The sequence below is a fragment of the Anarhichas minor genome, unplaced genomic scaffold (assembly GCF_050575085.1).
Source record: "Anarhichas minor isolate MPS153535 unplaced genomic scaffold, ASM5057508v1 ptg000058l, whole genome shotgun sequence".
NCBI lineage: Eukaryota > Metazoa > Chordata > Actinopteri > Perciformes > Anarhichadidae > Anarhichas > Anarhichas minor.
The window spans coordinates 2,304,351-2,322,771 of record NW_027466504.1 but is presented as its reverse complement, the minus strand read 5'-3'; the positions used below and the strand labels follow the sequence as shown (position 1 = coordinate 2,322,771).

Sequence of the window (18,421 nt, the reverse complement as noted above, 5' to 3'; positions counted from 1 at the left end):
GAGCCAACAAGCTAAAAAGACGAAGGCAAACAAGATTAAAGTTGTGATTGGTTTTTCAGGAATGATCAAAATTCCTCCACACTTAAGTTTGTAAACACATGTGAGAGGGCCACAAAAGATATGAAGATAATCATCATCATGTCTTAAGTGCAGTCTGGTCAGTCTGGATCAAGGATGTTAATCATGAAGAAGCTTGGTTTGTTTACCAATATGGCCATGGTGAGTTCCTCTCTGATGTCCTGCAGGGCTCCCACATCCTCCCACGTGACATCAGGCACGGTGGCAAAGCCCTCCCTCTTGGCTGAAGGCTGAACACTGGACAGAGAGGCCAGGAAGTCTGACATGAGGATGGACAGGCCAGCCAGCTCTTCCTCTGATAGTGTCGCAGTGCTCTTTAACAATTGCAGCAGGTGCCACAGATCCCCCTGCTGGACACATAACACAACTCATTAGAATAACAGGAAAGCAAGAAAGACATTGTAGTCTAAAGGCCCCTCAACCAAAATTCAAAACACAGAACTGGAGATGGCTATCACTCTCAAACTAATTGAGAGGTACCAACATTACATCATTAACAAGATTCCCACGCCTTCCTCAACATTAAATTCAAGGACTGAGGACTTTACAGGCCCATGTCCCTCAAATTCAAGGACCCAAAAGCATGACTTGAAACACAAATCAAGGTAATAATTAACTAGAAAATGCATTGGAATGCTGAAAGCTGAAATGAATCGCAAAAACATTGCTAAAATACAGAAATGGGTGACTACCTGTCTGAAAAATGCACTGCTGAAAACCCTTCAAGCTCTTTCTTCAATAGGTTTAGCTCAGAGCCCTCATCTGTCTCCTCCACACACCACACCTCCCAAACACCTCCCCCTCTGTCCCCCCTGGTGAGCTGCATGGACTCAGAGCCCTCCTCTTCAAAGGGCTCTGCCACCACCGACACTATGACCGCCCCCCCCCCCCCTCTCTGTGATGACTGGCCAGGTGAAAAGACAGCTGGAGAGACTCCACCAAGGCAAAGCTGCGGGACCTGATGGCATCAGCCCCAGGGTCCTGAAGACCTGCGTCATCCAGCTGTCTAATGTCCATCAACACCTCTTCAACCTGAGCCTGAAGCAGGAGGAAGTCCCGGTGCTGTGGAAGACGTCGTGCCTGGTTCCCGTACCAAAGAAGACGACACCATCTGGCCTCAATGACTACCGACCAGTTGCCCTCACGTCTCATGTGATGAAGGTGCTGGAGAGGCTGGTCTTGGCCCACCTCCGACCGCAGGTGAAATCCTCACTGGACCCTCTGCAATTTGCATATCAGCCTCATGTAGGGGTGGACGACGCCATCATCTACCTGCTGCAACGAGCTCAGTCGCACCTGGATGGATCCGGTGGCTCTGTGAGAATCACTTTCTTTGATTTATCCAGTGCATTTAACACCATCCAACCAGTGCTGCTGAGTGAGAAGCTGCGGGTGGTGGGGGTTAACGCATCCACCGTCTCCTGGATCACTGACTACCTCACAGGCAGACCACAGTTTGTCCGACTGGGCTGTGTGCTGTCTGATACGGTGGTCAGTGATACTGGAGCCCCACAGGGAACTGTCCTGTCTCCCTTCCTGTTCACCTTGTACACCACTGACTTCCAGTACAACTCGGGGTCATGCCATCTGCAGAAGTTCTCTGATGACTCTGCAGTGGTCGGGTGTATAGGGGACGGACGGGAGGAGGAGTACAGGGCAGTTGTGGATGACTTTGTAGAGTGGGCCGGTAGAAATCACCTGCATCTGAACGTGGCCAAGACCAGAGAGATGGTGGTCGACTTCAGGAGGAAGACGACGGCTCCACAACCGCTGAGAGTTCTGGGAGAGGATGTGGACATGGTGGAGGAGTACAAGTACCTGGGTGTCTCCATCGACAGCAGACTGAACTGGAAGACCAACATCAACGCTGTGTACAAGAAGGGGATGAGTCGACTCTTTTTCTTGAGGAAACTTCGATCCTTCAATGTGTGCAGCAAGATGTTGGAGATGGTCTACCAGTCTGTTGTGGCCAGTGCACTGTACTTCACCGTAGTCTGCTGGGGGAGCAGCATTGGAGCCGGTGACACCAACAGACTTAATAAACTGATTAAGAAGGCCGGCTCCATCATTGGCTGCAAACAAGACTATCTGGAAGAGGTGGTGGAGAGGAGGACTCTGAAGAAACTATTATCCATATTGGATAACCCGGACCACCCTCTCCACCACCTACTGCAGGGACAGCGGAGCACTTTCTCCAATAGACTGATTCAGCTCCACTGTCACAAGGACCGATACAGGAAAACATTCCTGCTCACTGCCATTAGACTCTATAATATATCACCTCTGGCCAAATCAAACACAAGACTATAACACTGCTACACTGTTGTTGCTGCTGTTGGTGATCTTGTTAACTGTTTTGTTTATTTTTTCCTACTTAGTTAATTTAATACGATTCTATTTAGTGTATATACTGTGCATTTTTATTACTTTATTTTCTTAAATTTAATAGGTCCTGCTCTGTTATTTTATTATATTGTATATATTGTGCATTTTCCATACTTAATATTTTTTATTTTATTGTGTAACCCTGTTTGCTGCACCACAGACAAATTTCCCCTTGAGATGAATAAAGTATATTTCTATTCTATTCTAGCTGAAATGTGGTGAAAAATGGTGTGAAACTGGCAGACTTGTATTATCGAAAGAAGCTAAGAGCTGAATTACAATGCAGGAAAAGTATTAGCATAAGTTGTAGTAATGCTCTTCCTAATACTGCGACAACTACTACTACTGCTGCTAATATTTCTAGTATTACTACTACTACAACTTCTGCTGTTGCTACTATTACTACTACTACCAATACTACTACAGCTACTAGTACTACTACTACTGCAAATACTGCTATTACTATTACTACTACTACTGCTATTACTGCTACTTCAAATACTGCTATTACTATTACTTATTCTACTAATACTACTGTTATTTTAACTACTACAGCTATTACTATGACTTCTAATACTTATACTACTAATATTTTAAATATGAGCTTTACCATGTAGCATTCTGATGTACTCTGAGAATCAAATTAAGTGATAGGACAATTTTACTTTAAGCAAAAAACTAATTTATTATTCAGTGATTAATCAGTATTTCAGCTCTAGTTGAACAGCTGGCTAGTTAGCTTCTTATTATTATTCTTAATCTTTATTTAGACAAAATCAATTGAGACCGAGGTCTCATTTTCAAAAGTTTTAGTCATATAAAAACAAAGATAGTAAGAGTAGCGAGAACCATCGCCTGTACAAAATAAAGTGATTAGTTTTCATTGAACCCTGTTACTGCAGTGGCGGGCCTGCAAGGCCTTCTCTGCTGGCCTAAACAGAATCACAAAGCTATATCTATTTTATAATTTAATAATTTTTCTTAAATACACTACATGTATTATAATTTATAAAAATATTTTTCCCATTATCTTATTTTCTCATCGCACAGCTACTGTCTTCCTCAGTTGCTCTGCTTCCAGTGCAGCTTGTTTTAAGTAGAGCTTTCATCCAATCAGATTTCACCTCTGTGTCTCTAGGTAAGAAGACAGGCCCCAGGCCTGCAGACGGAGGCCTGCATCCATTTGCAGTTTAAGTGAACGGGGACGATATTGTTGATTGTCATATTCTTCAACCAATCAGATCTTTAGTTTGACATGTTGGGCGTATTCTTTGACGTATCAGAGCCTGCTCGTCGGCCTATAATGACGTCAGCATTAGTGCAGCTAAAGAAGATTGCACCTTTAAATGATTGCAGAGTCCTGCCACAGGTTTTTCATGACCAACTGTGACAGCTTCTAAAATTAAGTCTGAGGCCACAGCTAAGAAATCTACAAAATGAACAGAACGTGGAGTTTCTGTCTGATGAAGCACAAAGACAGCATTGTGATTAAAGTGTAAAAAAACCAACAAGCAACACTTTAGTGATAATCTGGGTCAAACTTTAAAACAGACCGAACAGCCACAAAGACAGATTTCTCATGGGTTTTAAGGTTCTGTAGGTTAATATTAATAAAGACAAAAAATGAAAACCAATAGTTGGTAGAAGGAAAACACAGTAACATCCAAACACTGGAGTCTGCCTTGGAGAATGGCTGGCAGTCACTTCAAGCTTGTATACAAATCACATGAGATAAAACAACACTCATGGTACTTGAGGTCCGTCCACCTATACTCTACTGATATGTTGCTGTATAAATATTGATGACAAAGGTTTCTATGAATAGACAAAAACATGGTTTTACATGAAGTAGGACTACCTGCACATCTTTTTGAATATTACATTATGACTGAGCAAGAGGTCATCTGCCAAAGGGACAGTTTCATACTGAGTGGCACTTTTGAAGTGTATTGTTGGAGCTCCCCATACCTGCAGGTGACTCTGTCCCGACTCTTCTTGAGGTACAGGGTTGATGTCTGTTTGTTGCTCTCTGACCTCTCCATCTGTCACAGCAGCCTCAGTCTGAACTCTGTTTGTTAAAAGGTCTTTAGTAGAGCTCGGGCTTTGGCTCTGTCCTCTTATTTCCAGCAGAACCCTGCTTACAGCACTCATGGCAGCTTCCCGGCACAGAGCCATAAGGTCTGCACCCACATAGCCTGGGGTTAGCCGGGCCAGCTGCTGGTAGTCAAAGTCCTCCCGCAGCTTCAGCTTTCGACACAACGTCTTCAAGATCCTGACAAAGCAAAAGACATTCTGTTTCAGTATTGAAACTGTGTGAGTATCAACAGTCAGAAAGTGTGGTCATTTGGCAAATGCCTCAATCTTAACGATTTGCATATATTTCTGTGTTCACTTCAAAGAAGGACGAATCTACTGGAAACACGATTTAAAGCAATTGTAGTCACAAAGCTAACCACTGCATGATGTGTGTATTTATTGACGTGAATAAATGCTAAATATAAGAGATGTACAAATATTTTATATATGATGATGAATAAATTATGGAATTATAAAAGCAGGTGATATGCAACACTGATTGAAATTAAAGTTGAATGGAAAATCAGGAAGCATAACAAACAGGCTTTGTCATAGCTTTCCTCTCATCTCACAGTTAATGTTGTGAAAATCAGCTGTGAACTATAAAGAGAAAAGTTGTAGAAAATCTGGAAATTTTGTGACGATATATGATGCTATGACAAACCCATTCCCATTATGAAATTTGTTCTATTCTGGCCATGATTTTTATCCCTAGCAAATGTATACATGAAAAGTATAAAATAAAAAACATTGTACCTTCAAAAAGTATACTATTGACACAGTCCTGTTGGGGATGAGGTAACATTTGGCCCACTGGCAGCTTTGGTGAACTTTTTTCAATATAAAAAATAATTTACATTTCAAACACAGTTTTCCACAGTACGAACACTGAACAAACACTTTCACAAAAAGGCAACATCTAGGCAAAAAAACTGAAAAGCATCTCTTACGCTGTAAACAAGGCCTGTTTAAGGCATGGCCAATGGGGTGGGGAATGCCCCCCCCCCAAATGCTCCACCTGCCACACCGACGTTTACCCCAACATTAAAAAAAAATATGTAGCCTATTTTATCTTGAAGTTGTGTGGCAACTTTACATGCATTAATATTAGTCAACTCTAATTGACAAAATTATCAAAGGTTAGACAGACTTTATAGAGGACTGATGTTGATAAATCCGCGGCCTCTGAGAAGTCCCGCGTCAGACCACAGTGCCATTAAGCACGGCCGTTCACTGTGTGAACATCAGTGGTGAGCCTTCTCTGCTGGCCTAAACAGAATCACAAAGTTATAGCTATTTTATCATTTTTCATAAATACACTATATGTATTCTAATTATTTGTCCCATTAGCTTATTATCTCATTGCACAGCTACTGTCTTCCTCAGTTGCTCTGCTTCCAGCACAGCTTGTTTTAAGTAGCTTTTATTCAATCAGATTTCACCCCTATGCTCTCTCTAAGTAAGAAGAGAGGCCCGATGCCTGCAGGAAACCCATTGCAGTTTAAGTAAATGGGGATGATATTGTTGATTGTCATAGTCTTCAACCAATCAGATTTTTAGTTTGACATGTTGGGCGTATTCTTTGATGTGCCAGAGCTTTCTGGGTGGCCTAGCCGAGTACATCTGCATTAACGTGCGGCGTGATTGGTCAGTGGGCTAGCGTGACTGTTGTGAAACTGAAGCTAGCTAGCAGAACTTAGTAGTAGTAGTAGTAGTAGTAGTAGTAGTAGAGTTCAAGTTGAAAGATATGTAAGAAGTTATGACATTGACATAACATTTTTAGCGTTTTACTTGGTGTAGATTCTTTTTTTTTTTTAACCTAGCTTTGTTTTTTTAACACTCAATGGCTGAAGGAGAAGAAACGGATTTGGTGGCGGATTTACTGGCAACGCCTTTCTCGAGAAGGACATTTCAAGAAAAGCTGGACATCGTAAGAAAGGGTCGGCCAACCCCACAGCTAGCAGCCCTGACCCAGCATGGAAAAGGATTTGTGCGCCACTTTCAGTCCACCAACTATGAACGGTATTCCTGGCTGATATCATCGGAGAAGCGTTGTAAATTGTATTGCTGGGAATGCGTTAGATTTGCTAACCACAGTTGCCTGACCAAGGCAGCTACAAGACAAAAAAGAACGGCAGGACACAACTTTTGGAGATACCCGAGTGGATCTACAAATCAATTAACAAGTTCGCAGGGAAACGGAGCTCCACAACGAAAAAGTTAAGAAAAATAGGGAAATACTGAAAAGACTGATAGATTGTGTCATCTTTTTGGGTAAACGGGAGCTCTCATTCAGGGGACACGACGAAAGTAAGGAGTCCACAAATAGGGGCAACTATGTGGAGCAACTTTCTTTTGTGGCCGAGCACAACACAGACTTACACTACCACCTTTCCACGAACAAAGTGTTTACCGGGAGATCAGGCAAAATACAAAACAACCTGATCAGTGCTATAGCTGAAGTGATGGGAGAGGAGATAAGACGGGAGATAAATCAAGCATCTTTTGTCGCTGTTATGGTGGACGAAACGACTGATGAGTAATACATCGCAGCTGGCACTGGTGGTTCGTTATGTGACAGATACCGGCATCAAGAAAAGGTTTGTCATATTTTACGATGTTACCAGCAACAAGAGAGCCGATGACATTGCTGCTCTTCTCATCCGATTTTTGGAGGACCACGATTATCTGGACAAAGTCGTGGCTCAGTGTTTTGATCAGTGGTGTATAAAGTACCCAAAAGCCATACTTGAATAAAAGTAAAGATACCTTACTGGAAAATTACTCCAGTAAAAGTAAAAGTCACCTATTAGAATACTACTTGAGTAAAAGTCTTAAAGTATCTGATATTTATTGTACTTAAGTATCAAAAGTAATTTTCTGATATTAAATGTACTTAAGTATTGAAAGTAAAAGTACAAGTAAATGCTGTTAATAAAAAAGCAAAGGGTCAGAATTTTGAGAATTATGAAGTTTATTCTTTTAAGTGCTGTGGCCACCGTGACCTTAGGACATGGAGCTGTGTTGAAAATAATTGGGTTGGCTGTGATCCATCCAGGAGCAACAATGTTCAACATAATATATTGTACATAAGTATACTTTTGCATCTACTATGAACTTATCATCATAATTCTCCGAAAAGCAATATGACAAGGAGTTGTAACAGTGCGTTTATAAGTATGCTCATTCTGACTAGAGGATGTAGAGGGCAAATGCATAATATTGTGTTCAGCAAAAAATATCCACTTGATGCATCAGGTCAGTGTTTTGAGAAAGGACACCTGCCTTGTAAACTCCTATGGGCCTGATTTGAACACAATAGGCAAAGGTTTTGCTCAAGCTGAATCTGCAATTGGGCGACTGCTACCATCATAACTCCATCTGATCATCCACAAAATGACTCAAATATCAAAACATGATCAATACTAAAGCAGCACCGAAAGTAACAACCCAGTCATTACTTGAAACTGAAAAATGTCCTGTTCATCTTCAAAAGACAATTCTAATACAATGTAGCTTCTTTACATTCTATGTAAAGAAGCTACATTCTATTAGAATGTAAAGAAGCTACATTGTATTACAATGTAACTTCTTTACATTCTATTAGAATGTAAAGAAGCTACAGTGTATAGAATGATTCTATTGAAGTTATTCCTTTTTTAAATGTTTTAGACGAGTCACTAATCACTTTAAAAGAGTGATAGCTGATTTAACTTACAGACATGAGATTGATCTTCTCATGTCACTCTCTTTATACAATGATATAAATTCATCCCCGTTTTATTGATATCTTACGAAAAGTTACTCCTCATTTTTCGTGCGTTTTTCCTGCAAAAGTCCAGCAACATGAGTCTGTTTTCACTTGTTACATGCATACTGTCTTTTCAAAATAAACTTTCATCTTCACAGGAAACAACTAAGGTTTAGGCGATGAAACTACTTAGTTAGGTTTAGGAAAAGATCGTGGTTTGCGTTAAAATATCTACGGAAATGGCGTTGCTTAAGTACGGAAGTCACGTCACAAATAAATCAACATTGGCTTCTCGTTTCACACACGGCACAAACTGCGGCCTCCTGGAGGAAACACCAGTGTTTGTTTGACCCATCCACCTCTCCTCATCCCACCCGTCCTGTGTGGAATTCTACTCATGTTGTCGCTTGCTAGCTATAGCATATAGCATCCTGGGCATCACTGGGAATCAAAACACCGCGGCTTTGAGAGCACTTGTTTGCAATTGCGCATTAACGTGATTAACCAATGATTTAACTTGCAAGCTAGGACCACTGATTCGCCAAACCTGCTTGCTTTGCAGTCTCTGTTCCACCACAGTCCCCGACGTTGGTCTCATGATTCATTTTTTTTCTAAAGATAGATTTGATTTTGTAGCGAGTAACGAAGGTTTCAGGGGAAATGTATCGGAGTAAAAGTATCAGTTTTCTTTGCAAAATGTAGTGAAGTAAAAGTAAAAGTCAACAGAAATATAAATAGTAAAATAAAGATATCCAAAAAAGCGACTTAAGTACAGTAACGAAGTATTTCTACTTCGTTACTATACACCACTGGTTTTGATGGCACAGCGGTCATGGCATCTGGACTTAATGGAGTGCAGGCTCACAAAGCTGTGAGCCAACAACGTCAACACAACAGTTCCCTTCACCGGAAAAAATCATAGGTATCTGCTTACCTTTTATGAAGAATCACAAAAATAACGGCGAAAATGATCTGGTTCAAAGCTAGAATCATTGTTGGCAAGTACATCCTGTCTGTTTTTCATCTGTTTCCTGTAGAAGGGGGGTCAATCTAACTTGCTGGACCCGTGGGTGGGTGGTCAGACTTTTGGCGAATGGAATTTTACGCTAGGGGATGTGCGGCACTTTTTGCATCTTTACTCGCTGAAAGTTCTGTCAATCTTCTGTCAATCAAACTTTATTCTAGGACTACTGATCGGTTGTGCTATGATTTGGGAGAGTTTTTAGGCTGTCAGCTGCATTATTTCAAAAACATAATATCAATAAGTGCTTTTTTTTCAGGCGAACCTCAATATTTTCAATTTGAGCTGTGTAATATCTTCATGTACTATATTAACCAGCAACATATACACAATATTTACCCATCTGAACAATCTCACAAGTGTTATCTGAATTATTAAAATAGACCTTGTAGTTACAGAATTGAAGTCTCTTTAGTATGCCATTTTCGAGCAGAGGCCTAAAAATAGGGCTAGTTTTAATATTTATAGGTTAAATGTGCGGCGTTTTAGCGCCGCAGTGTTGCTGCAATGTTTTGTCATACTTTGTTGTCATATAAATAAATGTGACTGGTTCTTGTGAGTTTGTTCTTGTCATTGTGTTAATTACATTGATTTTGACTATATGCATTGTCCGTTAATGACGAAGCATCCCGTCATGTGCGTATTCATGTATCTGCACTCTGCAGTTAGTGTATTTGTAGGTGTTGTAACATTTTATTTCACTTGTCAAATGTTGCAGTGTTATGTGAATATTAGTGGTGTAACGGGTTCGGATCACTCCTGTTGGAATCTGACTATATGGCTTCGACATGTGCTGTGGAACAAAGAGAGAGTCAGGCCTTCCCTTTTGCAGGCAAAGGTTTCATCCTGATTGTAGTTTGATGAGCACCAAACCCCCCCAACTCTGAAGAAATTCACATTAGGGTGTGAGTTTCCTCCCCCCAAAAACTATGTGTTCCTGAAGTTACCTGAAAGCAGCGCTGCAATCTAATTGGCCGAGAGCCAAGACACCCCAGGACCCCTGTGGTTCAGCCACCTTTCTATAAAACAACCAGCAACCCCCACCTCAACGCTTTTTCCATCGATCCCTCCGGGATAGCAGGAGGCACACACTGCAACGTTGTTCCCCTTTCTTTTTAACCAAAACCTAGGTTTAACAGTTTATATTCGCTGGCCGAATTCACCAAACTGTCTATTTTATCTTCGTTCGTATCCACGAAGCGAACCCTTCTATTCCTGCAGAAGTGAAGAAGCAAGACTTCTTCAGAAAGAGAGAGAGAGAGAGAAGTTCCACTCTCCACTCTCCACCAAGCGCCTCGCTCGCTCCGGTCATAAGGACGCGAACGTCCCTTATCCAGACGAAGCGATTCTCTCCCACCGAGAGAACACCTCCCGCGGCCCGCAGCCGCGCTGCCTGAGCCCACCGAAGCTCAGAAGAACCCCCCTCAATCACCACGATTGCATCGTACCGTAAGGCGAAATAGATTCTGGGCAGAGTTAGAGAGAGTTTCATTCGGGCCCGAGCTACTGACAACGTTGGGCCGCGAAGGCCCTATTGATATTGTACCCGTTTGGGTAAACGTACGCATGGTTGGAGGACTTGCCATGCATGAAAACTCACCAAATTTTGGGGACTTGTCAGGCCTGGTGAATATAGCCATCTGAAAAAGAATGCATCTTTCTGTGTTAAGAAATGGCTCTCTAGCGCCCCCTACAAGTCGGACCGGCAACGCCCCTCGGCCAGTATGTCCGATTGACTTGAAATTTGACACACATGTCCACTTGAGCTAGAGCTACAAAAAAGCCAATCAGACCTCTAAGCTCCGCCTTCTTAGATTTTCCACCATATTGAATTTAGTGTAAAACACATTTCTGCGAACTCCTCCTACATGCTTAGTCCCATTACTACCAAATTTGCTGTGCATCATTACTGGATCTACGTCATCAAAAGTTATCAAAAGCTTTTTGATATCTCTTTTCGTTTACAAGATATGTACCAATAAACTTCTTAGGGGCGTGGCTTAATAGCAATACATATAACTTCTCAACCGTTTGTCCTAAAATTACCAGATTTTCAGCATATGTGCACATTGCATCCTCTAACATACCCTGAGATTCATTTTGCATTAAACAGATTCATTTTGGGCGCAACAGTAAACCCTCGAAGTTGTGCTTTTTGTCACTTTTTGCAGATTTCAGCCTTCGCACTTTAACGAACTCCTCCTAGAGATTTTAAGCGATCAACTTCTACTTTGGTCAGGATGCTCTTAAGACCTTTGTGATTAAAAGTTATCAAAATCGAGAGTTTTCATCAAAGAACCTTGACGTGGCGTGGCGGCCATCTTGCCTCATTGTTTATGAAAAAATAAGTTGGTACATTATCCAATTCGCACAAAACTTCTTATGCATGATGCTACTTCAAGCCTAAACATACTTCAATTGAAAATATTTCAATAACTCATAGCGCCGCCTACTGGCTAAAGGAAATGTCATATTTTATACTTTTATTTATTCCTCCTAGCCAGGTGACCTGATGAGTCTCAAATTTGGTAAGGATAGCCTTAAGACATTGATGATAAATCGCCATGAATATTGTGAGTTTTCGTTCCACGCTGTTGCCGTGGCGACGCATAGTTTGCCATGAAAAAGGAAGCTGATGGTTTAGTGGGTTGGGATGCTCAAAAACTCATGGAACTTTGTACATGTGTCACAGGTCATTGGAAGAAATAGTTTATATGATTTTCTTTATTGGCTGTTTTAAATTGCCTCTATAGCGCACCCTACAATATTTCAAAAGAGCAGCCCCAGCGCTAAGTTTTGGCTACATGTATGAAACTTGGTAGGCACATGTATCCTATGGAGACTTAAAAATAAGTCTCTTGGGACCATGCTCTAAACCATACCGGAAGTCTGCCATTTTCAATTTTGTATGAATTTATACAATATTTCGACGATGCAGCCCTCGCAGTACGTTTCACTATCTATATATAAAATTTAGATGTATGACATTTGGTAAACAGATGTATCACATGGAGACTGACAAAAAAGCCCCCGGAGCTCTAAGCTCTAAACCCAACCGGAAGTCAGCCATTTTGAATGTAGTGAAAAAAAACACATTTTTGCAAACTCCTACACGCTGGCTCCGATTTCTACGAAATTTGCTGTGGATCATAAGTGGATCTAGTTCATCAAAAGTTATCAAAATATTTTTGATATCTCTTTGCGTTTACAAGATATGGACCAATACACTTCTTAGGTGCGTGGCAAAATATCAATACACATAACTTCTCAACCATTTGTTCTAAATTCACAAAATACTCAGCATATGTGCACATTGCATCCAGTAACATACCCTGAGAATTGTTTTGCATTCGACCACTAGGGGGCGCTACAGTAAACCCGCAAAGCCTACTGGCTAAAGGAAATGTCTGATGTAACTCGGCTGGACTTGTTCCAAACGGTCCCAAACTTCTCATGCTTGATAACACTCATGGCCTGAGGATGTCTACAAGCTAATTTCCACTAATACTCACAGCGCCACCTGCTGGCCAAAGGAAATCTGGATTTTATGATAAACACCTCCGATTTACATGACTTTTACACAATGTGGTTTACATTTGACACAGAGCTACATGATGCATGTTTGCACGTGTTCTGCAGCGCCAGGCAGCGGATACAGGAAGCATCAGACTATTTGCAAAGCATCATTTCCGGCATCAGGCGGTCCACGCGGGATTAAAAACGTCTCACCCCCGACACGCTGCAGATTGCGAGGGCCCGTTCATCGCTGCTCGCAGCTTTAATTTGTATTTATTTTATGTTGTTTGTGTGCTTAAAGTACTGTTCATTTTTATAACGTGGTATATGCTTTATGATCACCGACACTGGCGATCCCTGAAATTGCTAGTGTTGTGTAGAAGTTACCGTGTATTCTATGCTACCGTGATTCGTGTCGAGACAGCCGCAGTGAGGTCGAAGTTGCTTCTCATCAGTTCAGGAGGTCAAAACCGCCGGCTGAGACAAAGAGTCGCGGTTCTTGGTCCCCTGGCTGAGAGAGCAATCTTCCGTACTCCCGCGCGGCGCGGAGGATCTTAATCTTTTGTTTTATTTCATTTTGTTCCTTTCCCTTCTCTTTTACTAATCCACACACACAGACACACATATAGCTTTGAGCTAATGTAGCTACGTGCTAAACGGCTACCGGCACGTATAGACGCCGAGTCTCCTGTTGGCTATCCGCCATTTTGAGCGCATGAGAGACGTCACCACGTCCCAACCACGTCATACGTCGCTGAGCTGTTCCCTCGCTCCTCCCCCTACGCGCGCGCGCGCGCGCGCACACACACACACACACACACACACACACACACACACACACACACACACACACACACACACACACACACACACACACACACACACACACACACACACACACACACACACACACACACACACACACACACACACACACACACACACACACACACACACCTCCTCTTTTCAATAGTCTGTTGATTTTAGATAGCGTGCTCATAAATGTGTAGTTGTTGTTAGTTTAGATATTAGTTGACTAGATCATTAGTATTAGAACGTAATAAACTCAGTTATATTTTAAAGAGCAGCTGTCTGTGATTACTTTGTGCATGTATTGTGATAATAGCTGTATATGTGGTCTGTGCTCGAACTTAAACCTTCACTTTCACTCTGAATGTGTAATAGTACTCAGACTATTGAGATCGTGAGTGAACACTAATTATGAGACTTAGTTTATCGTTTGGTTATTGGTCCCTGTTCGCAGGTTGGTGCCCCGTTATTGTTAATCATTAATAATTGTTACTGACATTAATAATTCTATTGATGTCAAGAATTTAGTTTCTTAGATGCTGATAACCCAAACACGCTCCTTTACGTTCCCAACACTCCTCACGGTTCGGCACACCGTGGATTAATTAATACTTTTATTTTTTATTTTTTTTACAGTTTAATCAAAATACCTGTTGACAGGTGCAGAAGTCTCATTGAGAGTTACAGAAATCGCTTGATTGCCTCAAAAGGTTGTTCAACAAAATATTAAGTTAAGGGTACCATCATTTTTGTCCAGGCCATTTTCATTAGTTTGTTTTTTTAAATAATTCTGTTGAACCACAATTCAAAAGCAATGTCTGATTTTCATTAGTTAATTTTCAGTACATTTTGATTTATTATTACTTTTGTCAGTTTCAAGTTATTTCAGTGACCATTGTGGGTTTTTCTTTCTTAGAAGGATACCAACAATTTTGTCCACGTGTGTATATGATTGGCTGATAAGAGTATTTAGGTGTGGAGTATGTCAATAGTGAAGAAAAGGGAAAGATGATATCCAAAATTATTAACAGCTATTTACAGACTGTGTGAGCTAAAAGGCAAAAGAAGCCTAATTCACCAAATGTCGGAGAGGCAAACTCATTAAACGTTGCAATAATTAAGATCAGTGAATATGGTGGAATAGTAGCATGAGAATATGCCAGAGGAACCAAATTTTGGCTTTTACTGCATCATTTTCTCCAGTGCATGCCCCCGGACCCTTAGTTTTTCCCACAGGCTGTCTATTCCATATGATTGCGGTAGGCCACCTGAGTACTGTGAACAACCTTCCTGTATTTGTTGGGAAATTGCTGTAGATAAAACCACAAAACAGTGCACATCATATCTTAAAGACTAAAAAAACACTAGTCATTGGTGACCAACCAAGATCTCTTACTGCCCTCCCACCCCTTTTCCTTGACAATCACTTCATATTTTTAAAATGTGCTATAAAATAAACTTGCTATTGCTAAAATGTAAATACCAACTACTTGAGTTATTGTTTCATCCCATTCTGCTTTTGGGTCTAAAGGCTGCTTAAAAGCAGTGGGGATAAGGAGTTGGGCTCCAGTTTGTTTTTTCTTCGTCCCAGTGAAACATCTGGGTGATGCCGTTTATTCGAATGTGTGTTAGATGCGTTTCCATTCACATACCCTACAATGGTGGAGCAGCGCTGACACTTTTCAACCATAAACTGGCGCATAAATATTCACCAGAACGGGCTGAATTAAAGCAGTGGCAATGCCTCCCGCTATCCCTGCAAGAAAGCAGCCGCGTTGTTACTTCAGTCAAACAGTATAACCAGCTTAGAAAAGCTTGCTGGGTTTAGTCCAATCCAATCACGGCTCATTTGTGAACAGTCTCACAGGCGCGTCCTGCCTCCATTATACAACCACAACTGGTTGTATTCAAGACCCTTTTGACGAGAATTTATCATTGTTATTGGGTTAAAAAAAATGGACACATCTACCGCAGTTGATCGACCAGTCAACTACTTTTTGGGAGTAGTAGAGGACTACGAAAATGCAGCTGTTGTGAATGACCTTGTAGATCCTCAAGCATTTATAATCCTGTTTGGCTGACCTGAGACGAGCTGCTTCATCAGGGATACCAAGGCAGATCTCTCGGTCGAATCGTCCAGCTCTGCGGAGGGCAGGGTCCAGGGAGTCTGGCCTGTTGGTGGCACCGATGACCATGACCTGAGCTGTCACCGTCAGACTGTTCAAGTCTGTCAGGAGGCAAACACCAGTAAAATATAATTTCACCTGTGGAAGTCACAACTATTTATTTGTTCTTGACAATCGCTTCATCTTTTGTATAATACAGAATATCCAGCAGAGCCTCAATCAGCATAATTTAGTGGTATCAGATTTGGGTTGAGTGACAGTGAGGCTACGGTGGTAGTTAAATCTTTATGTGTATTGGATAATTCAGGTGACATATCCTTGTATATTTGATGGCATTCTTCTTACATGGCATCTGTTTACACATGCAGCTCTTTACCAGACAAGTTTAACATGTTGCACTAATTCCAATCTGAACAAAAACAGATGCGTTTTCCTTGTCCGTTTGTTATAAAAGATTCAAACATGAGTGGAAGAATTACAGCGGAAGGGTTCCTGTGATGTATGCCTGAAATGTCATGTTATAACATTTCTTTTTACAATCAACACTTGAAAGGATGAAGGCACTTGCAAATGACAAAGTAGTACAAAATGTAAACCATACTTTGGTGTTTAATCATTACATCTTCAAGGAAGACAGACAACGACATCAACATTTCGTTTATGTTAAATTTATATGAGGGATTAATATCTTTCCCGAAAATTAGACATTTCCTGTCCCGGGAACAGAAGCACACCATTCCGGGAGTCCGGGGTAATACACTTATCTATGTTAGTCAACATTAGAATGAGCTGTGGTGTCCTATGTTTTGCTGAGAATTGGCTTGATACTTGAGTCCCAGTGGACAGCGCCGTTCAACCAGTTGACTCTTTTTCTCAGTGTCGATCTGACGGAGCAGAGACTGTGGTGGAAGGGAGGGAGGCAGCGTATGCTTATGAATAATGCATAAACTTGACAGGGAAATCGGAACTAAACTTTTAGCTGCTGTCCCTTGTGTGTAAATGGGCACAGCGTCTTTCAGCAGCAGCTTTGCAGGCCTGCTCTGTTCACCTTTCAGAGAATGTACCTAAATTCATATTTTCCTTATTATTTCATCGACCAGCAACCCATCCACTATTTGACAGAATGTTAACTTTTATGACCAGACAGAAGCTCAATGCCAGGTGGCAGTTACTCAAAAGCTGAAATATCACCATGTCTAGTCTTTCAAGCGAGTCTGCTTGTTACAGTAAGCATGACATTTCCACAAGGTATTTACATGTCACTCTGTATCGTACCGTCCATGCAAGTTAGCAGCTGGGCTACAATCCTCCTCTCCATGTCTTTAGAAGCCACCTCTCTCTTAGGGGTGATGGAATCTATTTCATCTATGAACAGAATACATGGGGCAGAGTTCTGCAAGAAAAAAAAAAAATCAAAGTTCAGAGAGAAAGACATGGTATACATATTATCATATCAAAATACCGGTTATACAGTATCAGCAGTACCAAATGAACATCACTTGGGTATATACGTAGTTAGATGTGCTGACCATACCTCCTCTAGTCCGTAGTCTTTTGTTGAGAAATCTAGATTGATATTAAAGAAACCACTACTAACCACAGCCAGGTCAAACAGCTCTCTGAGCTTCTGTTCAGACTCTCCGGACACTCCAGATACCATCTCCGGAGCAGAGACCTTCAACATGGGTAGCTGCAGCTCCTGAAACACAAAACCACAAAATAACTTTATTTAACTTCATGTGAACAAGTACACATTACATTACAGTCATTTAGCAGACGCTTTTATCCAAAGCGACTTACAATTCAGATTCTATTATATTTCTAAACCGTAGGCACAGCTACGGGAGCAATTTTGGGGTTAAGTGTCTTCCTCAAGGACACATCGACATGCAACTAGCGGAGCCGGAGCTGGGGATCGAACCGCCGATCCTCTGATTGAAGGACGGCCCTGCTCTCCACAGTCGCCTCCAACAACAAAGTAGCAGTTTTAGCGGTTATTTCGTAGGCCAAAACTGTTTCAAGAATATAGCACTCTTTACCTGAACCAAACATCAAAACCAAAATCTGACTTTAAAGGATTAAGCCTCATGTTCATGTGCAGCATATCTCTCCACTCGTCCTCTAAGGCTCAAGATCATGAGGCTAGCGACTTCATTTGACATGATGCAAACTGTGTAGTACCTTTTTGCTCTTTATACCTCAGATATACGACAACAATTAAATGCTCAGACAAAATAATAAAATAATTATTCAACTACAGCTAAATTTGTCTAAAAGCTTTTTGGGTGTTATCTATAGCAGAGGTCTTCAACAGGGGGGTTTTCACAAATTGAAATGTCTTTAAATAGACATTAACATGAATCCAACATATTGTAGCGAATGGATAAATGGAGGCAGAAAATGTTATCTTTCAGTCAGAAATGCACACAAAGAGGAGGACTATCGCTGCTGTGCCAATCACGAGGCCGCATGTTACATTCTGGCTTTGTCAGGTTCCCCGTGACTGACCCGAGAGCCTATTCAGTCCCCAGCTGACGTGATGACCGGTCAGTCTTTTCCTTTTCATAGAGGCCTGGAACGATCTTCATACTGAAGTGGGTGCGTGAGGGGATTTCGTAGCATGGCTCAAGCACTTTAACCAGATTTGGAAATCCTTTT

At 41.4% G+C, this 18,421-nt stretch overlaps 1 protein-coding gene across 6 annotated transcripts in view; it reads right to left on the bottom strand.

The window, feature by feature from the left end:
- The window catches only part of nvl (nuclear VCP like), a 46,375-nt gene that overhangs the window by 11,517 nt on the left and 16,437 nt on the right, over positions 1-18,421 (bottom strand). For 5 of the 6 annotated variants that reach the window (XM_076076623.1, XM_076076622.1, XM_076076626.1 and 2 more), the window contains exons 11-15: positions 17,361-17,462; positions 17,039-17,156; positions 15,720-15,864; positions 4,432-4,735; positions 207-428 (exon numbers count right to left, since the gene is read on the bottom strand). In XM_076076623.1, coding sequence (XP_075932738.1) covers positions 207-428; positions 4,432-4,735; positions 15,720-15,864; positions 17,039-17,156; positions 17,361-17,462 — 891 coding nt within the window. The remainder of the gene's footprint in view (positions 1-206; positions 429-4,431; positions 4,736-15,719; positions 15,865-17,038; positions 17,157-17,360; positions 17,463-18,421) is intronic. The other variant, XM_076076625.1, reaches the window with a different exon arrangement.